This window comes from Phodopus roborovskii, unplaced genomic scaffold, assembly GCF_943737965.1.
Source record: "Phodopus roborovskii unplaced genomic scaffold, PHOROB, whole genome shotgun sequence".
In the NCBI taxonomy this organism is placed as follows: domain Eukaryota; kingdom Metazoa; phylum Chordata; class Mammalia; order Rodentia; family Cricetidae; genus Phodopus; species Phodopus roborovskii.
The window spans coordinates 19,979,365-20,007,268 of record NW_026126469.1 but is presented as its reverse complement, the minus strand read 5'-3'; the positions used below and the strand labels follow the sequence as shown (position 1 = coordinate 20,007,268).

Sequence of the window (27,904 nt, the reverse complement as noted above, 5' to 3'; positions counted from 1 at the left end):
AGCTCTACTACTTTACAAGTTTGCTTTCTAAAAGACCAGCCACATTGTCTCAATTTCTCAGCAAAGCTTTGGTGAACACTGTAATTCTCTCTAAACTACCCTTTTCACTTCCTTCTCTTTTAGCTCACACAACATATGCCCTCGCAACACTTAATCTTCTCAAATGCCACCTGTTTTTGTCACTTCCTACCCTTGCTCAGGTTGTGTCCTTTGTGTGGCATGCCCTTCCTTATCTCTCCCACTTCTCAGTATATGTGCCAGGCCCTTTTCCAAGACACAGCTTAAGTGTCACCCCCTCCCAGAAGCGTTTCAGTCTCCTTGGCATGATTTCCCGTGCTTAGTGTGCTGTCCTTTCATCTCTTAATTTGCAACACTCTAGTGAGATACATTCTGTCTCATTGTAGTTGCCCATGTAGTCATCTTTCAACTTAAGTTCCTTAGCTTATCTGTCCTGTATCCTAAATCCTAACACCGAGCAGACACTCGCCTGTGAGAGCAACAGAAGCAGAGAAGGGATGAGAGGTGGACCCAGGAGCCTGGGGTCTGCCTGACAGCCTGCCTGCTGTTTAACACATCGTCACCCTCTGGTGGCAGGGTGACAACATTGCTGACATTTCATTAGTGTGGTATCAGTGATATCAGATATTATACCCTAGGAAGGCATTCTGCCACTGAACTACATTCTCAGTGCCTTGGATAATAAGTTTTTGAAAGGCCCTGTGAACTTTTCAAAGTATGGGTAGGCAACACTGTCTTAGAAATCAAGCCCACCAAAGGTCCTGCCAGCCACCCCTCTGTATCCAGCCTCTCTCGCCTTGAACCTCCCTCCCTCTGTGGAATCCCTCCAAATGCATGCACATTTATTTCAAGCCCATGAGGGAAAGAAGGCAGCCTACCCTCAGGTTTCTCTCCCACGGCTGTGAGCTCAGACTCCTGGCTTGGCTCGCTGGTTCCATAGACGTTGACTGCACGTACCCGGAATTTATACTCTCTGTCAGGCAGCAGGTCTTGGACATTAAAAGAGGTGCTGCGGCATGTGGCTAGTTCTTTCCACATCTTGTCCTCTGAGTCCCAGATCTCAACATTGTAGGACTGTACAGCACTGCCTCCATCATAGGAAGAGCCGTACCAAGACAGGGTCAGCGAGGAACTCCGTATGTCAGATGCACAAGGTGTGCCAGCTGGGGGATCTGGCTTATCTGGGGATGAAGAAGCACAATGTCACTCAAATTCTATAGGACCACTGAGAAGGAACTTCCCTCAGTCTCAGTGCTGGGAATAAAATTTAGGATGACACTCTCATACAGACACCTCACTCCAGAATCAACCAGTACTAAACTGACAACATTCTTGAATTAGCTCTGCCACAAGGAGATAGTGAATTCAAGCTCAGTTCTCCATGTCTTGCTTTCAACCTTTCATGCATCACTGGGTTAGCAATGCACAAACCTACCAGTACTGAAAGTCCCATATATACATTCCTGCTTGAAAGAAACTATCTTTGGCTAGTCATTCAGACCACAAGTCATGGTTTCCTATACTTTGTCCAAGTCATAAACATATGTTTTCCAGAGTAAACAGATCTAGGAAGCTGTTTAGGAGTTGGGGACTGTTTACCATGAAAAATATGTTTTGAGAGAAAGTTGTGTGTGTGTGGTGTCATGTGTCTTTCAGGTTCAAAGCCAAGGGACCTGTGATATCACTTTCTTTGGAATCTGGGACATGCTGTCTCATTAAAGGACAGCAGACAAGTTCTGAAATCAGGTAGATCTGGCTTTAAACACAGATCTGTGCCCACTCAGTAGCTAGTAAATGCTCTGTGCCTCAGTTTCCCCATCTGGACAGAGTGCAGTGAGTCATTCTTAGAAGGTGGCTGACCTGACCAATTATTATTAAGCTTTAAAACACTTCTGTCTTACCTCTTTGTTGCTGTTCTGGGTTTTGGTGCTGTATAATAATGCACATGTGCTTTATTTACCATCAGGCAACAACCCTTACCCAACAACTTCAACTTTCATGGGACTGGTATGCAAAAGAGAGCCACAATTGTGAATCATCACTGCCCCTGACTAAGGGATACAAAATGGACTGAAGACACAAAAGAGAAGTGACCCTTTTGGCTGGCTGCCTTCCCACTTGGATGACCTTAGCTTAGCCCAGTAACACTGCTCACACCAGGCCATATCACGGCAGCCAACAGTTACCGAGGTTCCTGAGTTTCCCTGCCTGCTGTTAATTGCTTATCTGAACCAAACTAACTTTCTGATTAGTTTCTGCAGTTGTTTGGTTAGTTACATGTATCTGTTAATTATAGAAAACCCTCCATCCTCAACCAACCAAGTTTGACTTCCTTCACAAAACAGAAACTAGAAGCACATTATGTGGATTTGTATGTGAATGCCAGTAAGTTTAAGGCCAGTTTGTTTGTCTGTCTGTCTTACTGGGAAAACGGTGTTAACATGTGCCTCTTAGTATTTCTGCAAGTATGGAGTTAACACACACAGACAGGCAAGTCATGGACTTCTATCTCCTCTAAATGACCCTATGACCCTGTGAAGAAACACCTGTATGCTCCTGTGTGTGTGTGTGTATATATATATATATATATATATATATATATATATATATATATATATTCATATGTACATATTCCTTTTTACCCCTCCTCCATTTTTTAATTCTCGTTTTTTCCTTTCTTTTTATTTACTTATTTTTTAAAAATAGGGTCACTGTCAGGGTCCATAAAAATGGCTTTGCTTCATCTTGGCTTAAGGTCAGAGAGTTCAAAACTATCCTTACTCTTCCAAGGTTAAAGTCATAAGACCTAAAGGTCTAAGGCATGGATCTCTTATCTAAATAACAAGGGACTTGGTCTGAGATGTGAGAGATTTAATCTACGGTGTTTGGAGGTTAAGGAAGAAAGTCTATTTGTTCATTGTATCATGGTAAAGAAGTCTTTGCTATGTCCCCCTTTTTGATTTGAGTATATTAGAATGTTGAAGAATAAACTTGGGGCGTTCAGTATTCACTGGTTTGCCCTCTTGACTCTGTTGTTTCCTTAGCATCTTTACCTGCCATTTCTCAATCCACACTCCCCCCTTCTCAGGTATGAACCAGGAAAGTGGCTGGATCTGACTGAAGCCCCTCAAAGACGGGAAACTGCAGGTCACGTGGCCCACACTGGCCCCTACCTCATTCTCTAGTAAAGGATGATCCTGAACTTCTGATCCTGCTGACTCCACTGTAAGAGTGTCTTCATTATAAACATGTGCCAGGACACCTGGTTTGTGCAGGGCCTGGACTTAGAACTCAGGGTTTCACACTTTCTAGACAAACACTCTGTCACCTCAGTGTCACCTTTGACTTCTCAGCTTAATATGCACTGCCTGGAATTCATATGAGCCCAGGAAGCAAAGGCAGGCTCTACTCCTAGGGTGACTCTGGGGTTACAGCAGAGCCACCGCCCATCTCTGCAGCCAGTGTCACAGTCTCCCTGGTGGCCTCCTGCAACAAAGCCACTTTCACTGGTTGTTTAAGATGTTCTCAGAAAATCTGTTTGTTCTGAAGGATATATTGGTCTTTTTAGAAACATTTCTGGTGCTGGCAAAGATGTTTATTATTCTAAATCCTCTTAGAGGCAAGTGGTTCAAGTTCTCTAGAAACCAGCTAAGGAAGAAAAAGAGCCTGCTGGAGGATGAAAGGTCCTCACTGTCTCTACCCCAGCCTTCCTGGCAGACTTAGTCATGGAGGTTTATACAAGTGAAGACCCTGTTCGCTGGCTGATTCTCTCCCCTCTGCTTTGTTTTGGAAAAAACAATTCAGAGAGATCAGCATTGCTAAGAGTTGCTATGTGTACCTATCCTGATACAGGCATCTCTAATTTACATGTGATGGAGTTGCCCTCAGGCAGCACAGAATAGGTGTAAAATGTGAGGAGGGAGGCTTTCACTCCAAATGTTGCCACTGTGAAGAAATCTGGTGCCCAGTAAAGAGTTCAGAAGTCCTAAAAATTTGGGATCCTTCCTCCATGCATGTCCTCAGAGTCATGGGCTGTGTCTGACGCTCTCTATTCTTTCCAACCCACAGAGCCCACATGAGTTAAACCAACCAGTGATGAGAACCCTTGTGTGGGACCAGACTTCTTCTATGAGCCTCCTTGCTAAAGACAGACAAATGCAGCCTGGGCAGTACCTGGCAACCAAGAGACTGGCTTGGTGTCGCAGCTGGACCCATGCTTCCTCAGAATTCTCCCAGGGCTCCCTGGAGACATGGCTAACAGAATGGGAAACCCTTCTAAGGGAAGGGTTCCTCATAACTCCAGCTGCAAGATTTTTGTGCTCAGTGAAGGGTTGCTATTCCTGGGAAAATGAATGACCTTGTCTGCAAGGCTTCCCACTAGCCCAGCTTCCCCTCGCCCTCTGTGCTTGCCCACACAGAGTCTGTCTGTGAGCTTCTAAGACTGCCTAGACAGCTATCCATAGATCCTGAATTCAACAGCTGCTGGCCTGAACTGCAGCACACTCTTGGAAAGGGACTCTGGGAGGTTGAGGCTATGTTCAACGTGCTGGTTAGTTTTAACTGTCAGACTGATTCAACCAAGAATCAGTTGGGAAGAAAGTCTTAACAAGAAATTATATAGAGCAGGTTGGCCTGTGGGCATGTCTATAGGGAATGCCTTGATGGTTAATTGACAAAGGAAGACTCAGGCCATCATGAATGGCTAGATTTCCTAGGCCGGGGGTCCTCAATAGTATGAGGGGAAGAACTAGCTAGAAGCAAGAGAACAAAGATGTGTTTAGTCTCTTTGCTCTTGGCTGTGGATGTGAAGAGACTGGCTGCTCAAGTTCCAGCTGTGGATGCCCTGAAATGATGGATTGTGACCCTGAATTGTAAGCCAAATAACACTCCCCTGTTTTTGGTCGGGGTACATTATCAGAGCAAACTGGAACACTTACTAGTTAGTGACAAAGCCTCAAGGAGAGCCCTACAACTGTGCACCCAGACAGGGTTCGGTTTGGTTCTTTCTAGGGCAGCAGGCAGAATGAGATCATCTTGCTTGTACTGGTAACCAAGTGCTTCTAAGGGCTGTCTCCCACCCGTTCACACCATACAAGTCTTAAACCCAGAAGGTATTTAGTGCATGTTAGGTGTTAGGGTTCTCTCTACTATGTTTTTCTCCTTTAGAGTTATGTGGAGGCCTATTTTTCTTGTGCTGGGTGAGTGACATTAAAGAATCTATCTGGATCCACTTCTCCTCCTCCCTCCTCTTCCAGGCCACACTGAACAGTGGTGCAGGCACAGGCCCAGACCAGGCAGCATTGCTAATTTTTACACTGCTTCTTAAAATATAATAATAATTAGTCTTGGAAAAAGCTAAGGATCCCTCACTTAAACTAACTGGGGGAAAGGCTAGTTTTTATTGATTTGAAAATATGATCATGGGTGATCTGAAAAGGAAACAGCTCTTCAAAGACGATGGCTGTTAACAGATTTCTGAAGCTAACAAGTGCAAGTTGCATTTAGCTGACCTTATTTAGCTGGCCCACCGAGTGGATGCTTTTCAAGTACTTGAAAACTGTCTGGAGTAGGTGGAACAATTTCTGTTTTATCTCACACACGTTTACATCTACTTAGTAAACGCTGATCAGATAATATGCAGATGTCCCTGGAGACACAGAGGTAAATCAGCCTAATCCTGGTTTACTTTGGCCTAAGTCTAAATTCACAGGCTCTGAATGAATGTAGCTTTGCCGTGGCCATCAATACAAGTCCTCATTTTATTGAGTGATTCTATTCTTAGCTCTGGGGTGGGGGAGGCAGACAGAAAGCCTGCTCTCCATTCCATTCCCCTCCCAGGACGGCATTTAACATGTTGCTCCTGCCAGCTGGCAGGCAGCCACACCGATGGCCCTGTCAGCACTGGCCGTGGAGAATAAGAAACTCAACCATAAAAGGCCAGAACTGCAGCTCCTACAGTGGGGCTGGGGGAGGGGAATGTGGCATCGAACAGGGGCGGCCCTAGTGGGGGCAGGGGGTACTGGTTCCAAAAAAGCAGTTCAAAGTTTCCGAGCCCAAAGTTACCCACACGGGCAGGTGAATGGGAAACACTGAGGAAGAGTGGGTACTGATGCTTGGTGTGGTTGTACTGGAGTGTGAGCCAATCAACACTTTCAGGTATAGGTCCAAATGTACATTGAGTTGTATCACCGGTACCAATCTCGCCAAAGTTTCCGACTTCTTGGGAAATTATAGAAATCAACAACCAAGGTTACCAGAGAAGGGGAGGGAGAGGAGGGTGGATTGGGCTCTCCTTTAGGTAAGAAACTCATTCATGACTCCGTGGTACATCCGCTTCCCAGATCTAAGGAAGCAAAGGAAGATGAAAGGAAGAAGGGTCATGGGCCAGAATGATGGGCACCGAGTGAAGGCACAGGCAGGGAGGGGAAAGGACAAGAGAGAGGTCAGTCCATGGTGGGAGCGTGCAATGATGATCTGTGTTCTTGAACCCCTCCTCTCTAAGCATTCACTCTTGCCCACTGCTTAGGGCCTGGAAAGAGATGCTACCAGGCTCCCCAAGGCTCAAGATGGGAAACCAAGGTCAACAATTAACTCCCTGGCATGTGGCAGCTCTCTAGGCTATATAGCACCAAGATGAGTTCCCCAGCCAGAGGGTTCTTCATCTTGGAGACATTCTTCACTCTTCACCCATCCCCAGGCCCATGGGTACCTCTGGAAGGCAGGTGTTTGAGAGTCTGAGGCTAGTTCTCCCCTTGGTTTCCCTTCTGTAAGGTTGGAAACACCTATCCAGTTGGGCCTAAAGTGAGGTATGAGATAAAGGTGGGGAAGGGAGACTGGGACCCAAGTCAAGGAGCACAAAGTGACTGAGCCAAGAGCGCGTCTAAGTCATCTCCAATTGCCAACTTTATCCCTGGAAAATTCCATAGATAGATTCCTATGTGCGTTCTAACCACAGTCCTTTTCTGAAATTCTTGTGTTCTAGTTCTGAAGGTTCAAGGCCAGGCTGTGAGCCCTGTTGTGAAGTTTGGGTGCAGTTTTCACACTGAACCCCAAAGAAGCCCCCTTTTTTTCTAATTTTTAAAAAGGAAGTCCTATGAACTTGAGAGTCAAATTGCCTGGAAAACCCACTCAAGTCTAATGTGCATGCCAGAGTCTACCAGGTTAAAGTTCTTCATACACCCCACATGTGGAGGCCCACACAGGAACAAAACACAGACTACAATGCACCTAGCTGCCCCTATGCACATGCCACATGGGGAACCGTGACCAAGGAAAGATGCTGAGCATCACCTTCGGGAGGAAACCACTTAGCAATTCAGATGTGTTAGAAGACAGACTGGGGCATAGGAACAGTTACCAGGAAAGGGAACGTGCAAACTCAGCCTAAATATGGGTTCAGCTTAGTGGGGAGCCACAGATAAGGAAAGGGAAAGGAGTCACAGTGACCTCAGAGGAGCAGTCTCTGTAGACCAAAGGGCATGGAAGCAAGGGACAGGTAGCTGCAGAGTGCCAGGGGTGAAGGAGCAGAGACTCCTCTGCCACAGGGTTTGCCCAGGGGTGGGGTACGGAAAGCAGAGCACTGCAGGAAGGCAGATCACTGCAGTAGAGTAATGTCTGTGCATTTGGCTAAGATGGCAACTTCTCTTGCTGCTGTGAGGAACAAGCCAGAATGAAAAGTTGAGTGAAGTGAGGATGGTGGAGTCCCAATAGCATGGGAACTGGACCCAAGAAAAGGCTCACAAAGGCAAAGGGGAGCCACTGGTGGCATGATACACAGACACCTGGAAGGTCACCAAGTTCAGAAGAGTCATGCCTCATGTCTTAAAGTTCTCAACGAAGCTAGAGGCTAAGGGCTTTGTATGTGTGTTGTGAGATGGGGAGCATGTTTCAAAAACCAGCATTGGCTTTCCAGACAAGAACAAAGAGTTCTGAGGGGCACTGTTATCTCAGCTAGCCTGAGGGCTCCAGAGTATGGCCTGGAGCGTATAGGTGATACAATCTTCATATTCCAGGAGGTGACATCGATCCTGGGTGGTGATCTGCAGTTTGGATTGCACATCCCCCCATAAGCCTTGGACATTTGGATACTTGGTTCCCAGTTGGTGGCTGTTTGAGGAGAATTTGGAGGTGTGGATTTGTTGGAGGAAGAATATGGCATTTAAAATGGTTTAGGGTTTTTCTTGACAATGAGACATAACTGCTCCTGACAACACCAACTGCATCAGAAAGGAAGATGGACATAGAAGAAACTCATTATGGAGTTTACTTCGAATATGTCAAGAGCCATTTGGTCAAGATACTGTTCTTGTCTGGACTGTTTGATTCTATGCTTTATAAACTGGACATGCAGGATCCACAGGAAAGTGACTGCTGAAACAAGATGGAAATTGCTACAGGATTCCTGCTTCATGGAAGACATTCTGTAGGACACAGAGAAAAGTGACTGACAAACTGCCAATATAGGTGGACAGTTTAAAGTTTCCTGCTTTGCTGAGGAGTCTGCCAGACACACTATGGCCTATGGGCTGAAGATGGAAGGTTACAGAAGAACTACAGGTGAAGACAGATAGTTATGGTTATAGTTTTCCTTAGTTAAGATTAAAGATAAGTTACATATAAAATTTTAGACTCACAAAGATAAGATAGATGATGAAATATTTTCTTTAAATCTTGCTAAATGTTAATGAGCTAAATATTGTTAACAATAGTTCTTATTTGATAACAGTTTTATTATATATTTTACTACGCTAAAGTTAAAACCTTTCCTTTTATTTTAGATAGAAAAGAGGAGATGATGGGAGATGTCATTCTGTAAATATGTTTCTCTTATTGGTTAATGAATATTCAAGTACTATTGGCAAATAGGAAGGTAAGATAGGCAGGACTAGGAGACATGCAGGATTCTGGGAGATGTAGTAGAAAATGTAGAGACTGAGAGGGGAAGAGGTCCGGACTCTCTCTCCGGAAGACCACATGGAAATACTTAGATTGATAGAATTGGGTTAATATTTAAGACAGAGCTAGCCAATAAGAAATGCTAGTAACAGGCCAACAGCTTTATATCTAATACAGCATGTCTGTGTGTTATTTGGGGGCTGATGCAGCTCTGGGACCAGGCTGGCGAGAAAAACTGCTCGTAACAGGAGGTGGGCTTTGAGGTTTCAAAAGACTTGAGCCATTTCAAGTTAGCCCTCTCTACTGTTTGTAGACTGTGATGTGAGCCCTCAGTTGCTGCTCCAGTACCACGCCTGCCTGCTGCCATGCTGCACACCATTATGGTGATGACTCTTATCCTTCTAGAACCAAAAGCCCCAAACAAACCCTTCCATCTCTAAGTTGCCTTGGTCGTGGTGTTTCAACACAACAACAGAAAACCTAACAAAGACACAAAGGGAGTGACATAGTGCTGGACACAAGGCAGAGGAAGTTTAGGTGCCAACAGGAAGACGTGGAATGGGAGGGCTCGGGGTCTCCAATGGCCAGGAAGGCAAAGAGGCAAGGGGGTGTGAAGCAGGGGCAGGGATGGAGGTACTATGTGAGAGTGAGAAGCAGAGGATGCAGGGGAACTAGGAAGCAGAGATGAGCTGATGCCCTGGGGTTCATGCCTTCTGCTTCCCCACCCCACAGTCCCCCTGCTGAGTGTTTCCCAGACTTACCTACAACTGTGAGGTTGACTTGGGCCTGCCTGCTGCCCAGCTTGTTCTCCACTACCAGTGTGTAGCAGCCACAGTGCTCCTGGCGTGCTGCCAGGATGGTGAGCTTGCTGCCGGTCTCACTGTTCTCCACCTTGATGTGCTCGCTCTCCTGGATCTGTGGCAGATGCAGGAGTGTGTGAAAACGGGGCTCATCCACTCTTTGTTCCCAAGGGTGGACTAGACACAGGGGAGGGAGCAGGGGCCGTTCCATCTAGTCTGTTGTGATGCATATTTGTAATGCCACTGCTGGGGAAGTGGAGACAGAGGGATGCCTGGTGCTTGCTGGCCACTGAGTCTAGCACAACTGGTGAACTCCAGGCCAATAAAACATCGTGTCTCAAGGGAGGTGGATGGCTTGCCTGAGGATGACAGGGCGACGCCTGAGGTTGTCCTCTGTCCTGCACCCCCACACACACACACACAAGAATACAAAAGAAATGGGGTTGTAGGGTACCAATTCATGCTACAGCACAGGTAAGTCCTGAAAACAAGAACAAAAAACCCTGATACAAACAGTCAGAGAGAAAAGGTGATGTGATAGATTGCATGATTCCACCTATCTGAAATGTCCAGAACAGGCAAATCCATAAGGAAAATGTAGGCTGATAATGGCAGAGACTGGAGTAAGAGCCCATGATACTGCTTTCTAGGATGAGGAATTGGGCAATGCTAGTGCTTACACAACCTTGTGTACTGACTAACATCACTGAATTGTACATAGTGATTTTTAACCAATTAAAGTTAAAATTTTTGCCAGACATAGTAGCACGAGCTTGTAATCCTAACTGCTCATGGGTCAGATGGATTACAAGTTCAAGACCAGTCTGGAAAACTTAGTAGGACTCCCTCAAAAAGTAAAAAGAAGACTGGAGATATAGTTAAGTGGTAGATCACTTGCCCAGCATATGTGAGGCCTAAGTCTAAAATTCAAACCTCAGTACTGAAAAAATTTGTATTTCCTTATGGTGGTTTGAATGGAGTGGTCCCCAAGGCTTATGTATTTGAATGTTTGGTTCCCAGTGAGTGAAGTGTTCAGGATGTGTGGCTTTGTTAAATGCGCTGTGTCACTGGGTTGGGCTTAAGGTTTCAAAAGCCCATGCCAGGCTGGCCTCGCTTGTGCTGGCATTCTGTGGATCGGGATGTGAGCCCTCAGCTACTGCCTCAGTACTGTGCTGGCCATGCTCCCCAGCTGTGATGCTCACAGAGCAAACCTCTGAAACTGTAAGCCAGTCCCCAAGTAAATGCTCCCTTTTACAAGCTGCCTTGATCACAGTGCTTCTTTACAGCAACAGAACGGTAACAAAGGCACTCCTCAATTGTGCCAGCCGCATTCCACATGCTCAACTTACAGGTGGCAATCATACTGGACAGCACAGATGCCAACCGGTTTCAAAATGGCAAAAAGTTTTGTTTTGAATTTAATTAATTGGCTCTGAAAGGGGATATGATTCTACCTAAGCCATCACAGCCTAGGAGGGGTGGGCCACATTCTTCTCCACCTCCCTTGAAACCACCTCTGCTTCTCTCCTAGACACTCGTGGCTAATCTCTTGGCTATGACAAATTTCACAGCATGGAGACAGCGAGGAGGCTTACAAAGACTCCTCACACCTTCTGTAGTGTTCCTAATGCAGGAGCAGCCCATTAATCTGGGGTGTCTGCTAATCACACACACCTATACCATTACTAGCATGAAAAGCGAGGAGCGGAGTCTGCCAAATTTCTCTACATGCTGGCTATTTGGAAATTCAAATGCTTTCATAGGGAGCATTATTGTTACTATAATTGTTACTATACTTCTAGGTCATTCAACCAAAATTCTAATATATACACACATACATACATTTAGATCCCCAAATACCCAGGCCTGCTTTGCTCTTTTGATGTGTGGTAAGGGGAAGCTGTAACCAGATGGGAATCGGGAGACTGCTGTAGAGTCACAGAAGTGATGGTGTCTGACAGGTCATCTGAGGACTCTGACTTTTTGTCTCCAAAAACAATTCTAGGCAGATGGACTCAGATGAGCACAGGAGGAGTAACTTTATTAAACAAACTGCTTATGAAAACAGGGCTTATTTGTAGACACAGAAGAAAAGATTAGTAAGAACTCAAGTTTGGTAGGTAGGTTGTCTCCCATTTCTTTTTTTAACAATCCTTTTCTTAAAAAAAAAAAAAAAAAAAAAAAAAAAAAAGCTGGGTTTTGTGATGCTAGGCAAGCATTCTACCACTGAGCTATATCCCTGGACCTTTGTGTATTTGGACAGGATTCTGCAAGGTTGGCTGGGCTGGCCTTGATCTTGATAATTCTCTTGCCTCAAGCTTCCAAGGGCTGGGATTCCAGGTATGCCCCACCATATCCCAAAGTGAAAAAAAGCAATGCACACTCATCTTTCTGCCCCGGGGCTATAAGCTGTCCTTAGGCCACCCCGCTTCTATGACTGACCTGCTTTCGGAACTTCATCCATGTGCAGGTGATGGGCTGGGTGCCAGTCACTTTTCCAAACAGCTCCACAGGCTCTCCTGCGCGTACCTTCTGGTCCTCGGGGAACTGGATGATTTGAGGGGGCATAGCTAGGAGGGCATGAATAGAAAGTGAGGAGGGAGCCGTAGGCACGCTGATCTCACTGGCCATGTTGCTCTAGGGTGTGTCTCTTCCCTTCTAGGATCTTCAAAGTAAGATGGCAGTATTGACTCCTGTTCCAAAAGGTCTGAGTGTGGACCCTGCTAGCCTTGTTCATTCTTTAGAATCCCAGAAGTGAGCCTCACGATTTACACAACACAGTTCTTCATGGACTGGTTGTGATGGAACTTGTGCCTCCCTGTGGTCTGAATCTGTCCCAGCTCATTTCTTAAATTAGTAGTACCTTGCATCTAACCTTTAAGTCACCCTGGCTGGTGGCTCAGAGGTGGTTCGTGCCTTCAAATATCTTCCCAGGAACAACAAACAAGGACACACACAGCAGATCCTAAAAGCAGCAGGATGTGCTACCCCCGTGCAGGGTAGACTGGAGGTCTGAGGCTGAGGCACAATTTAGCAGAAGAGACAGGAAAGCCACCAGCAGCCTGTGATATGGCACACACAGATGGAGGCAGAGGAAGGAGGCAGGAGGGGGTGAGGGGAGGTGCCAGCTGGGCAGAGGTCCCCTAAAGAAGGAAGAGCAGCATGTAGCGCCTGAACAAGGGAAGGGTCTCCTGACCACTACCCACATGGTCAGTGAGAAGGCACAGGAGAAGGCCCTATGACAGACAACTCCCTTGTCCTCAGGATTGTGGCTATTACCTGCTTTTGTAGGTGTCTTGGGTGCAGGTTTCTTTTTTACAGTTGCGTCACCTGAAACAAAGACGTTTACAAGTTATGATGTTAAGAAGTCAGTTCTGTTTTCTCAGAAAGCTCCTAGGTAATGGGAGGATGCTGTTGTCCTGCCTGCTGGCCCCTCATCTACAGAAAGCCCTCATTCTACTATGTCTTCCCGTGGACCTCCTTGCCCTGATACAGGCAGTCCTATAGATTCAATGAATATCAGTTCTCAAGGGCCTCTGAAGGGGCCTCTAGAACCAGTGAGATAGAAAATCTCAAAACTCTAATGACCCTCACAGTCCTATTTAACAATGATAACCAATAACTCACTAACTACATGCTCACCCTAACTTTCAGGAAATGCAGAAAGGAAATTATGTCAGATAAACCAACTAAAATTAGCCTTGGTATGGATCCAAGGGTCTCTGGCTTCCTTTGAGTCATAGACTGTGACTGGTAGCTGTCCCTTAAAAAATAAAACACAACATAACAAAACAACAAAAATCTCCAAACCAAATGTTTGTTGAATGGACCAATGAATGAATGGAAGCTGGGAGTGGTGACTCATGCCTGTGATCTCCGCCCTTGGGAGGAGAGTTAAAAGCATTGTCATGAGTTCAAAGCAGCCTGGGAAGCATAGTGAGTTTCCAGTGAGCCTAGGATGCTAGACACTATTGTAAGTCTCAACCCTCAAAAATGAGTGAATGAATATATCTTACTATCTTTCCTTCCTATTCTACTTCCTCTAACTCAACAAGAAAAAATAACTCAGATAGAAAAGTCTCATAGCACAAATTACTTCTCTGACGAAATGAAAATATGATGCATAAGCAGAAACACCTGCATTATTTCTCATGGTTTTATGTCATATTTGTTTCAGGATATTTTAAAAATTTAAGATATAATCACACCATTCCCCTTTCTCTTTCTTCCCCACAACCTTTCCCTTTCTCTCACAGATTCATGATCCCCTTTCTCTTTAATTGCTGATAACTGTTTTTTCTCATTTCCTAAGAGAAGCCAGATTCAAAGGCTCCTTATAATAACTGTATAGTCCTACTTATTCGACACTCTAGAAAGGTAAAAACTAAGAACAGAGAACAGGTCAATGGCTGCCAGAAGTGTTAGGGGAAGGGTTGACAAACAACACAGGGAGACCTGATTTAACTTAGGTGGTCATTAAATAACTGCTCAAATCATTCACACAACTATACACTATCGAAGACGTGCAGGGAAATTGCATTTAATACAAGGGCGGGGGCATGTTACCAGGGCCATAAGTGCCCTACACAACTACATGAATCCTAGCCCTTGGACTAGGAGCTCAGTGATTGAAAGCTTGCATGACAAGTACAAGGCCCTGGTTTCCATTCCAGCTCCACAGAAACACACACACACACACACACACACACACACACACACACACACACACACGGGAGAGGGGGGGAGGGAGGGAGGGAGGGAGGGAGGGAGGGAGGGAGGGAGGGAGAGAGGGAGAGAGAGCCTGCAGTACTTACAGCCCTTACCCTGATTTATCATCCTCCTCTGTGCCTATCATATTACAACCTATATCTTTACTTGTTTTATCGTCTGTCCTTCCTTTCCCACTGATGTACAAGGACTTTGAGGTGGAGTGTTTCTATTGTTCACGGTTATATGTCCAATGTACCTGACACACAGTAGGCACTTAATAACTGCTTGCTAAATGAATGAATGGGTGGACATTGAGTTACGTGGATACTGCAAAATAGAGGGACAGTACTGGGGCCAGGCATGGCTGTGGAGCTGCTCTATGGTCACAGGTGGTTTGGCTAACCCTGAGTATTTCCCTAGAGGAGCTGGTGCTGTCACCCAACTGATGTCCCTGAGAGGACAACTGAAAGGAGGGGGCCCTGACAAAACAGCCTTAAGACCACACACAGGGCTGGCAACTGTGACCTAATGGCTTAGTCTAGGGAGAGGTCTGCTTGACCCCTGGCTGGCAGGCACAAATGATCCCTATGTTACTGTGGGCCTACTATGTGCACACTATGAACCTGCATACTAGGGAGGAAACCAAACAGATGTAAGAACTTAGGACTTAGTTTTAAGTTCCTAAACATTATTAGTCAGTGTGTTCTACAAGAAAGGCCGTTTGCCAAATGGAATACTTCTAGGACAGCTGAGAGTGTTTGAATATTGTCAATAAATTAGATGATAGCATTCTATTGATGTTTTGCTATTCTAATTATTATTAATGTAGTTTATAGAACAATTTGATTTTAGGAAAAAAAGCAGCACTAAATTATCTAAATATTTAAGGTTTTATGAGTATAATTTTCTTTCAAGCTGCTCATGGGCATAATTATGTAAGTATATATGTGCATGTGTGTATATACATATACATATACATACATACATACATATACTGTCAGATAAATGCAGAGAAAGAGGAAATGGCTGTGGAACACTGCTCAGTGCAGAGAGCACTTGCTGAATGTAGTCAAGGTCCTTGGTTCAAACGGAAGCCACCCCCCACACACACAGAAGGAAGAATACAGAATAGCTAAACAGTATAATGCTAATATATGAGTTATCTAAAGGATATAAAAGAACTGTTTGCGTTAAATCTTGCATTTTTTTCTATAAGATTGAAATTATTTCAAACTAACAGTTAAATAGGAAGCTTAAAAACAGCAAGGAGACTGGAGAGATGGCTTAGTCATTAAGATCACGTGATACTCTTAAAGAGTATCTATAGGCTCAGTATCCAGCAACTACATGGTGGTTCACAACCATCTGTAACTCCAGTTCCAGGGGATCTGATGCCTTCTTCTGGCTTCCAAGTTAGAAAGCACACATGTGATACATATACATATGTGTAGACAAACACATAAAAATAATTAAGTTTTAATTTTTTTCTAAAACAAGCTAACAGTTGTTCAAATGTAGCAGAAGAGAGAATGCCGTGTTGAGAACATAGCCACAAGCTCATCTTTGGGGAATAGTGGACCTAAGGCCTAAGAGGAATGTGGAGGAGGCCAGGTCAGCAATAGATAATGTAGTCTCAAGCTGGGTGGTGTTTGGTGGAGATTATCACGGGAAGTTGAATGAAGCTAGTGTGTCAATTTAAGTTAAGAAAAATTAAGTATTTAGAGCCTCCACTGAACTAGTTTTATTTTAAGCACTTAATAACCCATATATGAGTAATGGCTATCACAGTGCAGGCACGTTTCATGTCCATTGTTATAGAGAGTTCTGCTGGACAGCATTAGCCTAATACGCCAGAGATGTGGGTCCTTAGCCTGAGTTATCGGGGAACCTTCTCACACATAGGTCTCACACTGGGTCTGAGCACCCTCAGGTCTTTGATTCTCCCTGGGGACAAGGATATCCACTTAGGATACTGCCACCTCTTGAAAGACACTTGGGAGGACCACATAGAAAAGATGAGAGACAGAGGAAGCATTAAAAGAATTTAGGGGACTACACAAAATGGAGATACAAAGGTTTCTTGCTGAACACATGGGGGAAATTGTATCAGAGGAAAATGGAATGGGAGAGAGGCTGATGAATAGTTTGGCTTGGTCAAGTGGACTTGATGGATGAAAGTGCTGATCTGCATGTCAGCTTCTAAAAGCCCGGGTGAGAGTCCTGGAGAAACACTGGCAGGGATGGGAAGGTCAGGGTTTCAGATTTAAGCTGGGATTCGAATGAGAGCTAGGAAGCTGGGCAAAAGATTGAGGGAAAAGAATTCAATGAAAGACAAGAAGGACCAGGGCTTATCCCAGGCGATTCACTTTTAGTGACATCTGGGTGACAGAGGGGGGCTGTGGAAGGACCCAGAACAGAAAGAATGTTACTATGAGTAAGAGTGGAGGATAGATGTGGAGAAGGAGCTGCAGATGTAACCAGAGCAAAGTTATGGATGATGCTGGAGGTTACTGGGTCTCATGCCATTCCAGAGGACCTATCCAAAGGAAACGGAGAGGGTAGGTGCCCACGGAAATTGTAGTCAGTAACAATTGTGGTGCTGAATGGACAAAGGAAAGCAGTGAAGAAATGTTTCTCCTGTGGTGGAGGCTGACTTTCAGGGCTTGAGAGAAGGAAGGAGAGCCTAAAGATGATACAGACTACACAGGGAAGGCAAATGTGGGAAGTGAGAGGAGAGGGAAGGAGAGAGAGGAAAGAGGAAGTGGCAGAGCTGATCTCCTCAGGAGAGAGCAAGCCACCTGTGCAAAGAAGCTGGGGGATGGTTGTTATAGCTGCATGGTGTCCCCTTCCATCCATGTGCTGAAACTGTAATCCCCAGTACTTCAGAATGCTTCAGACACAGGGCCTTTGAGGGGTGATTACATTAAAACAGGTCACTAGGGTGGGCCCTAGTCCAGTCTGGTGACCTCACAAAATGGGAGGAGAAAGAAAGGAGGGGTAGGAAGAGAGAGTGGGAAGGGAGGGACCAGGGAAGGAAGGGGAGAGGCAGAGAGAGAGGAGGGAGGGAGAGAGAGAGAGAGGAGGGAGAGAGAGGAAGGGAGGGAGGGGCCCAACTGAGCAGACCTGCACACACAGAAGGAACCATATGAGAAGGGAGAGGACAGCCATTTGTAAGCAAAGGAGAGAGACCTAGATCTTGGCTTTCCGGCCTGTGTCCCACCATCCTGTTATGGCAACCCTAGGAGATCACTGTAGCTGGCTGTCAGTGAGCTCCCACTGGGTGCATGGGAGTGGACGGGAAGGAGGAAGACAGTCCTTGGGGTGTAACCTGGGGTACACAAGGGGGTGGGCAGTATGAAACCAGAGGCTACAAAGTCCCCCACCCCTATGTTCTTTGTCTCTGCAAAACCCACGTGGCTAGAAGTTAGCTCCACATAATAAACCTTTCAATGTTAGGGTTAAATAGGATTGATGGCCACATTTTAAATTTGTTCTATAAATTCGTGGTTACTGCTGTTCGAATTTGTTAGCATTTGAAGCTGCTTTGGTTCTATCAGTAAAAACAACTTTAAATGTCAACAGTGTTTTGTATGCTATACATATTTTATACAACCATCTGTAGGAATCCATTAACAGTGCTCTGAGCATGCAGGAAAAGCTAAGTCACAGGATTCTAAAACCTGGTTTCTTAGGGGAAGGGTCTCACAGATGTTCTACTCTGAGCAAATGCAAGCAGGGCAAACCCCCCCCCATGTTTCTACCTCATGAACAGGGGGCTGGGGTCTCATGTACAGCTGGTGACTTCCCAAGTTCATGAGGGTGTATGTGGCTCGGCTGGAAACAGAGTCACTGACCATCCTTCCAAGGCAAGGCGTTGAAACCTGTCTCAGTCCCTGTGTAGAGGGCTAAGGCTTTAGAGCTGGACTTGGGTTCAAATACTGCCCCATCACAAGCTAAGCTGAGGGGCTTAAAGCGTGTTATATAACCTCCCTGTACTTCAGTTTCCTACTTGGAAAGTAGTCCAGGGAGGCTAACTAGTTGCTCAGTGGGGGAAGGTGCTTGCTGCCAAACCTGATAATCCGAATTTGATCCTCAGGAACCACCCAGTAGGAGAAAACCAACAATCCCTAGTTGTCCTTTGACTTCCACAATAGAGTCATGGCTTGTGCACACATATACACATATGCATGCATACACAATAAACAGACAAATAAATAAATGTATGTAGAAAAAGTTTGAGAAGTACATTTTTTTTTTTTTTTTTTGAAACAGAAAAATAGAGCACACGGTGCATGCTCTGCACTGGTCCCTCCCCTCACTGAGCCCTCTTTCCCAAACAAGCAGATCCCAAAGGACTCCTCTGCCCTCTGGGATAAATTTAGCTCCTCCAGTTATTTGGAATGTGATAGTTAATCTTGATTAGAATCACCTAGGAGACACCCCTGAGTAGGCCTGTGAGTTTGTTTCCAGAGAGGCTCAACTAAAGAGCAAAGACTCAATCTGAATGTGGCTGATACTATGCAATGGGCAGGGGCACTGATGGAGTCAAAAGGAAGGGAGCTGGGCAGCAGCTTTCATCTCTCTGCTCTCCCAGTGCAGATGAAATGTGACCAGCCGCCTCATGCTCCTACCGCCACTGCTAGTTTCTCCCTCTCCACCACATCACGATGGACCCCACCCTCAAACTGTGAGTCACATAAACCCTTCCATAAGTTGCTTTTGTCAGGTATTTGTGTGTGCAAAGAGAAAACGAACTAATCCGGTAACTGATCCTGTTAGAGCCCACTCAGCTGGCATCCTCATGGGAGTTTCCATGTCATTGTACCTTACTGCCCTCTTCAGCTCAGGTCCCTAGTAAATACTCTTGTTGGTTCAGATGCCCAAACTCTCAGTGGAGACAAACTGATCACTAACGAGTTTCCATTTCTCTAGACTCACCCTTCTTATTATCTTACTAGTCCTTGAATCCTTTGTCTCTCATCCTATCTCCAACACCCCAAACTTTCTAGACCAGCCACAGTGGGAGAGCAACATCCTACAGCAAAACAGAAACCTACCACCTTTGCAAATCCCATGATGGCTATGGGCCACAGGGTACGGAGGGCACTCTGTCAGAGAGGGAGCTGGAGTACCTCACTGAACAATCAGCCCACAAGCACACCCTTCCTGGCAAGACCTGGCCCCTCACGTCCGATGTCCCCATGCAGGGTGTTTTACTTGCTGCTACTCTTAGAGACTCCCTTCTGTGGCTCTCTTCTGCCCACTTCTTCGCTAGAACCAGGCCTTTCTTTGGAACTTACCCCTCTGTGTCTAACCTCCTAGACATCATCCCCCCAGAAGATGCCAAACCCACACTACAAGCCTCCCTGCCCCAAATCAAACCCAGGACCATCTCCTCAGACTGCGTCTTATCCTACATCTTCCAAGGGCCTCTCCAATTCCATCAACTGAATATATGCTTAGTCTTTTTTTTTCCTCCACAGCATTCACCCCCTACCTCCCACTCTAACCTCATTCATTACTATCTCAGGGCCTTTTATCCACTAGTCTTTGCCCTAAGGCATCTGCCATACTGGGACCAAAGTGACATTTCTCATACACAAATCTAAAGTCTCTCTACTGTTGAAACCACTCTAGTGACTACCCACTACCACTCAGGACCAAGTCCATCTGGTCTTACAAGGTCCTTGAGACCAGCTCTGGCTTTCATCTCCAGCTTTTTTCACACTATTCCTTTTGGGGATTTTATTTCTTTCTGCCCAAGCCTAAACTAGTACTGGCCTTGAGAACTTTCTTTCTGTACTGGGAGACAGTCAGTCCTTCATGGAAGTTTCTAGATTGTTCAATCTGAAGACAGATGAGTACCCCTTTTTTATTCTTGCAGAGTGAAAAGGGTCAGTTAGGGAGCTAGTATTAACAACAACAGCCTTGGGTACAGGCAGGTCCCTGGATGTCTGTCTCTCTGGGGACATTTCCCTTTTTAGGTAGTTAACTATAAATAGGCATCAAACCCTTTAAAATTCCCAAAATCAGCATTCACTTTCTGCTTAAGGCTCCTGGGAGTGGCACAGGCTGGGTAAGGCTAGAAGTAGAGCTACCCCTGAGGCTGGCAAGGAAGTATGGGGCTGGAGCGCCAAGTCCTGATAACCCCAGCTGAGAAAGGCTCAAGGCACCAAGTGAATGAATCTCTTCTTACCACGGACTCCTTCTAGTACATCACTACAGATGTGTGGAGACATACTAGTTGCTTCCCCATAATTAACATCTGGGAAAATTGCCCACTCACCTCCCCTCATAGCAAAGACAGTCTTATTAGAAGATTCCAGAGGAAAACAATTCCTCTTGTTGCTGCAAGCCCTTATTCCCAAACCCCATGGAATGTCAGGGCAGGTGTGAAAGAGGGGTCTAGCAGGGCCAGCACTGCTTGTCAGGCTCTCATTGGCTGCTTCAAGGAAGGACTGATACTGCTGGTTGATTTGCTCGTGGGAGATACCAGGAAAGCTGAAGGAGGATCCAGAAGTAGCAGCCTAGAGAGGGGCCACCATAGTGACCCATGCCTGTGGGGTGCTGTCACAGTCAAATGCCAACACTGTAATGGGGTGTAAGAAGAGTTCGTGCCTGCTTTGGGGGCATTTGTGAAAGCATCCTAACTATTCTCCATAGGCCCCACACTTTCCAGTGATAGGGAAGTCTTGATGCCAAATTACAACTGCTAGATTTCCTTTCAGCCCTGTGGATTCTATCAGGATTTAACACTTCCTATGACCTCAGAGAATGTTTTTTTTTTTTTAAAAAAAAAAAAGATTTGACCTAGAGAAGAACAAGAGGACTAGACAACATGTTTGATAGCCACAGATATTTTCAAGTTGACATGACTATTAGTTTCACAGAGACATGTAAGTAAGATAGGCCAAAACAAAGAAAAGCGCTGTCATCAGGGATGCTCCACTATGGTCACCAGGAGACCCATACGCACCACCCTCCGGAGCTGAGTATCTAGGCCAGGCACAGACTCGAAAGTTGTCCCTCAGTCACAGAGTGGTGAAGGCAGGAACCCTTAGAGCAAGAGGAAGAAACTCATGCCTTGATTAGGAAAATTAAGTATCTGTTATGCTAAGCTGTAAAAGCAATGGATGCCCATTTTCTCTTTCTTATTCAGACCCCAAATCTGTTACCATGATGGCATTGCTTCACCTGTACGTCAATTCTAAAAACATCTTCTAAGCCCTATGACCTGATCCTTCCTCTACATAAAACCCCCAAGAATTCCACTGGCTAATGAGATTCCCTCCAGTAGGAGCACCCAACGTTGGGTTCAAGCTCCAGGCCACCTTCTCTGCAGGCTACTTCCATCACTGTGTGACCCCAGATTTGCTTCTGTAGCTTCAGGTAGCCAGCTTCACCTGAACTGTGTCCATCACAACTCCCCATCAGTGTCCTGATGTCCTAGCTGGACAAGGTTTGAGACCAGCCATGGAGGGTGTCCATTGGATGCTGAGGAAACCATGCTCTAAAGGGACGAAGGGCTCGGAGGAAAGCTATGTGTTTACCTAGTGGGAGAACCAAGACCTGTGTTTCCTGCTCTCTAGCCCTACCCGTGGCTTTTCGTGCCATGACCCATATCGGAGCAATTCCCTGGAAGTGACCACAACAAGCCAATGTCGGGACCCATGGAGGTTCACTGAGGTCTGCCTGTCTCTCAGCTGCTAACTCAGCACAGGCAGAGACTGAGTGCTTCTCCCTGAGCCTGCACACGTCTCCCAATTTATTTCCAAAACAAGGAGAGGAGTCACTTCTGTGCTGGGGGAGTAGGGAAAGTAACCCAGGGATGCTGATACTAGATTTTCATCAAGAAGAGAAAGTAGCCATAAACGACATTATGGGGCCAAGTGACAAAAATGGAAGAGGGTAGACTGTGGGTGGATTAGACAGCAAAACTGGTTAAGCGTCAACTTCCCTGATTCCAACAATTATGCTGTGGTTATACCCTTAGGAGAGAAGAGTAAGTAATGAGACAAGGACAAGCACTAAGCACTAAGTAATGACAATGAGTAAGAAATTAAAGGCATGGTAATTCTGATTTAAAGTGGTATCTGTCTATCTAAATGAAAATTGTTAATATATTCACAGAGAATGATAAAACTGTGGGATAAAAATGGAAACAACTTGTGATGCTTCAGGAAAGAGAATACAGAGTTCTTTGCACTGTTCTTGTACTTTTTCTGAAACTTTGAATGGATATCAAAATGGCTATTTTAAAAATCCCACCAAGGTGGGGGCTGGAGAGATGGCTCAGAGGTTAAGAGCACTGATTGCTTTCCCAGGGGTCCTGAGTTCAATTCCCAGCAACCACATGATGGCTCACAACCATCCATAATGAGATCTGGTGCCCTCTTTCCCACCAAGGGGGGGGGGTGCAGCAAACACACCGACAGGTGTCTAGATCCAGGGACACATGCCAGTGCCTTTCCTTTGTCTACTTCCGGGTTCCGTGGCCCTGACGACATCTCTGCCACCCCACCTCCTCCTGTACCCACTGTGTTAGCCTTTGTGTTTGTGTGGTCAATGTGGAGCAAGGCCAAGTCTGCAGCAAGATGAAGGGGGATGTGACAGGAACACAGACCACCACAGTTCCATTCCTTATCAGCTAGGAGATGCTAGGCAGGACAGTTTCATCTCCAAGGCTCAGTTTTGCCTCCCTATGAAATGGGAGCAACAAATACTTGTAAGGCTGTGGTGGCTTGGCTCGGGTCACGTAGAAAGAGCTCCTGACATGGTGCCTTTCGACACTCAGAAACGGGGTTTTGTTTGACTCAGCTGTCCTTCCCACTTCTCCAGTATCTGTATGTTCTCCCCCAAGCTCCCGCTCCCCCCCCCAATGTTCTCATTCTTCTTCAAACCACATAAACGACATTCCTCTCCCTCCTTCAAAGCCTGGTTCTGAGTTTTCCTCACCTCAAACCCTCCCGAACTCCCTCCCATGTTTGTGCCTTGTGACTTGGGTGACTGGCAGGTTAAGTACTTTAGTTATGGGGGGCTGGGGGCAAACTGCCTGGCTTCTTCCTCATGCTACAATGAGGCTTGGGGGCTCCCTGGCAAGCGTGGTCAACACTGTCCACTCCTACACCCAACAGCTGGCTCACAGGAATAAACCATCCCCGGGGACAGGAGAATGCACAGAGAGGGGTCTGGCTATACTCTGTTTGACAGGAAAGTCACTCCCCCTTTCCTCAGAAAGATGGATTTCCTCCTTAGATGAGGTACTTCACAGTTGTGACAAAACCACACATACGTCCACAGAAATACCGCTCATGAATCCAGCATGTCTGGGAATGAGGATAATAACGCTAACAGATATGTCACGTGATGAGAACATACAGACCACATGCCTGATTCCACTTCAGCAGAGAGGAAAAACCCTTGCCACTAAGGTGTCTGTGTATTAGCACACATGTAAAGTGCACAGAAAAGAAATGAGTGTTATGAATGAAGTAGGGGATAGAAGAGGACTTGGTATAGTGTTGTATGTTTTAAAATGCTCAAATGCATACACATATAACTTAAGCAATTAATAAACAAATTATACCCCAAAGAATAAAGGAATTTGGGACACAGACCTAAAAGACAATACTTTTACTTCGTGTCCCTGGGTGCAGCCACCTTGTCAGAAGGCTCCAAGGGCCAACCTCAGGCCTCTGGTGTGCAGGTTTCTAAGGGACAAGACTGCATGTAGAGGGACAACCAAAGCCATAACCCAATGCACAGAGTGACAATAGGCTTAGGGTGGTGCGAACTGAGTAGACAAGCCAGCACAGGGAGGCAAAGTGGCCATCAGGGTGCATGGGGTGAGATGTCCATCGCTGGACCACAGAGGAAGGAAGCACTCTTCCCAGACAGGTAGGTGGGGTTAACCCTGTGGTGACTGTGTTTTCCATGGAGTCCAAACACTTCCTGCCAGCCCTGTTCCATGCCCCCCCCCTTTTAAGGCTGCTTCCCCAGGGTGTCCTGCTGTCAAGGCCCTAGTGAGTGCTCCTAGGTGACTGCACACTACCCAGAGGCAGCAGGCCTACCGCCTTCTGCTCTGAACCAACCATGGAGAGCAGGGACAGCTCCCACGGAAAGGCAGATTTCCGGGATGGCCACACACTGGGGCAATCTAAGAACAGAAACAAACATGGAATCCCAGCCGCCACCCTAGAGTTTCTGTTTAATTGGTCTGGGGGCAGCCTGGGCACGGTGGTTTCCAAGTTCTACAGGTGAATCTAATACACAGCCATAGCTGCCATCCAGGACTCCAGAGTGTGATGATGACAAGTTGGTTGGGGTTTTCCAAGGCCTGCTGCTCTGCAGGGCAAAGTGCCCAGTGCTAGGTCTGCTCACTGTCTGCCGGCCTCACTGCACATGCCCCCCCCCCCCCCCCCACACACACACACACACACACACACACACACACAGAGTTCTGCTCACCCTCCTCAGGATTTCACAGAATGGGTTGCAGACCTCTGTCCCTGTCAGGTGAGCCACCTCATCACTGCCTGGGCTGTTCTTCTAAGAGCAACACTTCATTCGCTCATGTTTCCCCATAGTTAGCACAGCAGGCCCAGGCAACAGTTTTGGGGACTAATGCTACTAACTCATCCCTCCTAGGTCCGTATGACTGTTCCTGGGCTTTAACAGCTTATTAAAGTCTACTTGGAACAGTCCTGGCTCCTCCACCGTCTGAGTGGATCTCACTCTGTGTAAACATCTAGGGGAAATTATAACTTCACTCTGGCTACCCCACCATGAAGGCTGAGGACCTCTGACCCTTCAGTCCGATTAGCTGTGTTCCAAGAGCTCATCAGCAGCAAGGCAAACACACAGCTTTACAAAGAATGAAGCATTGATAAAACTCTGCCTTGTAATGGAAAGAAAAGTGATCTTAGGAACAGTGAGGCCTGATCGCTTCCCTCTGGTAGCAGAAGTGGAAACTTTCCGTCTGTTTTTGTTTTCTATTATGCTTTTGTAAGCTTACTTTTTTTTTTTTTGACTCACTCTGTAGCCCAGGCTGGCCTCACTCAGCTTCTCAAATATTACAAGTGTGCACCATGCCTCGCTGTTTACTTTAAAACTTTATAAAAAGAGTGTTCTGGGGATGTCAAGCAACTCTGTGCCCTATAAAATTGGAACTGTCACAAGATAGTTCAGCTAATAAAAACCACACCCATAATCACAGTGGAAGACGGGGCTGCGTCATAGCTTTTGAGGACTTAAGGAACTTCTGTGAATATCATTAGATACTTTTATTTAATAGGTATTATATTTTGATTTTGATTCTGTAGGTTATGTTTTACAACTGCTCTGGTACAAAACTATCTTGAAACAATACAGTTTTTTTTTTTTTTTTTTTTTTTTTTTTTTTGCAGTTTTGTGGGCATGAAAGCAGCTGAACCCTAAGTACCCTGTCTAATAGAGACACCAGTCACCAGGGAAACCCTGATCCAGAAGGAGGGAGGTAACCATGTACAGTTTGGGTTATACTTGTGGCCTTTCTCCCTGCCTATTTCTTGTTTTAAATTTAGTTTAGAAACAATTATATTTTACATATCAATCCCAGTTCCCTTTCCCTTCCATCCTCCCATGCCCCCACGGATACCCCCATCCCAGTCCCCATCCAATCCCCAGTAGGGTGAGGCTTTCCATGGGGATCTGTCACATCATTTGTGGGAGGCTTAGGCCTTCCTCCGTGTAAGTGGGTGGAGAGAGTATCCTTCCTTGGGGAATGGGCTCCCAAAGTCCATTTGTGCACTAGGGATAAACACTAGTTTCACTGTCACAAGTCCCATAGACTGCCCTGGCCTCCTAACTGTCCCCACATTCAGATGGCTTGGCTCAGTCCAATGTCTCCCTGCCTATTTCTAATACCCTGAAATTTGACTCTGAAAGACACTAATGAGGTCCTTCCATGGACACAGCATGTCATCCCGGGAGGCCAGGTTGGCCTTCAGGGAACACATAAGGACATACAGGTACATCGCTATGGTGCCAGGAACAGGTCAAGGTGGGAGTTCTGGAAAGTTCCTGATGTGGCTTTCGTGGATGTTTGCTGGAGAGCTGCCCATGGAGAGGAGTGTGGGTGACGGCATGAGAAAGGAAAGGAGATGGAGCTCCCCAGAATCAGTGAGGCGCTCTCTGGACTAGCTGTCGGAGTGGGGTAGAGCGCAAGGTGGAAGGGTGCACATGCAGTAGGTTTGTCCAGGGCAGGGACACATGAGAAGCTCACTTGTGGGAGTCTGTAGGCACCCCGGACCACTGGACGCTTCTGCTGATGTCATAAGGAGAGAAGGTTCCCTCAACAGGACAGAATCAACTTAAAAATGAGGAACAATTCCCACAGGGGTCTAAGTGACAATCAAGAAAGTGATGCAGGAGGTATAGAGGGTTGTGGCTAGGGAGACAAAGAGCACATGTAACAGCCCTAGGCTAAAGAAGGGGTGGAGAGAGCGGTTAGGGAGAGGGGGTGTTGAGAAAAGATAATTGGCTCACTAATCAGGAGTTCATAGGGTACTCTGGGGGATGAGCAGAAGCTTGTCCTCAAGGAGTTCAGGACAGAGTTGGTGACCACAAAGCAGGGGCTGTGCCAGCACCTCCTGCCTTTGTATGGTGAAGCTGAGAGGCACTTACTCTCTGTTCCTAGCAGAGGGGGAAGCGAGCTCTTGGGTCTCCGGGATTTCATCTCCGGGACCTTGGTGTTCTCACCGGTCTGAGCATCTGGAACAAATGAAAGGAACACAAACATCAGTCAGCAGCTGTCTAAGGAGCACCCCAGCCAGAACCCTATCTTGACCCTAGTTGGCCTACCCAACCTACATTCCACTCAGAGGCCCTCTGTGCCCGCCTGCCGAGTGGCGCCTGAAGCAGGCCCTTCCTCCAGGGATCACCAAAGAAGGAGCGCCGGCTGAATGGCCCTGATAAATCAGGTGGCTGGGACAGTCACCCAGCAGGATGGATGGCCAGGCTAGGGAGCTAGTTACTCCTCCCTGCTGTAGCAGTAGAGACTGCCAGGACTAAGGCCACTCAGCAGGGCCTATGCCTTCAATGCCCTTTGCTAGCCTTGCCCACATCAGGCACTGATGCACTTATCCAAATGTCCTACATCTCAAAGGCTTTCTGCAAATGGAGGGGCCTCACTCAGAGGAAGAAGACTGGGCTCCTCCCTGCCCTTGGGTTTATGGATGAAAAGGCCTTTGGTTTCTGAAACTTGCTATGGTACTGGGTCAGGCCTGGACAGACGAAGGCTTCAGAGTGGGTCACTGGCATAGTCTGGGAGACTAAGGCTGGGGCTTGGTTAAGGGTTTCTGCAGTACACCCTCATGGCAGGTCTATGAATCCCTGCAGGACTCACTGGCTGAGGCTGGGCAGCAAGCTCTGGCCACGTTAAGTAAAGCTCAGAAAATGCTGGGAGTCCAGTATACTCTGGCAGAGGCAAACAGCACTATGGG

The 27,904-nt window shown here is 46.4% G+C and overlaps 1 protein-coding gene across 1 annotated transcript in view; it reads right to left on the bottom strand.

Annotated features, from left to right (window-relative positions):
- The window catches only part of Mylk (myosin light chain kinase), a 243,736-nt gene that overhangs the window by 38,333 nt on the left and 177,499 nt on the right, over positions 1-27,904 (bottom strand). The window contains exons 18-22 of the mRNA XM_051191396.1: positions 27,087-27,173; positions 12,993-13,043; positions 12,156-12,283; positions 9,675-9,828; positions 897-1,199 (exon numbers count right to left, since the gene is read on the bottom strand). Of these exons, the coding sequence (XP_051047353.1) occupies positions 897-1,199; positions 9,675-9,828; positions 12,156-12,283; positions 12,993-13,043; positions 27,087-27,173 (723 nt within the window). The remainder of the gene's footprint in view (positions 1-896; positions 1,200-9,674; positions 9,829-12,155; positions 12,284-12,992; positions 13,044-27,086; positions 27,174-27,904) is intronic.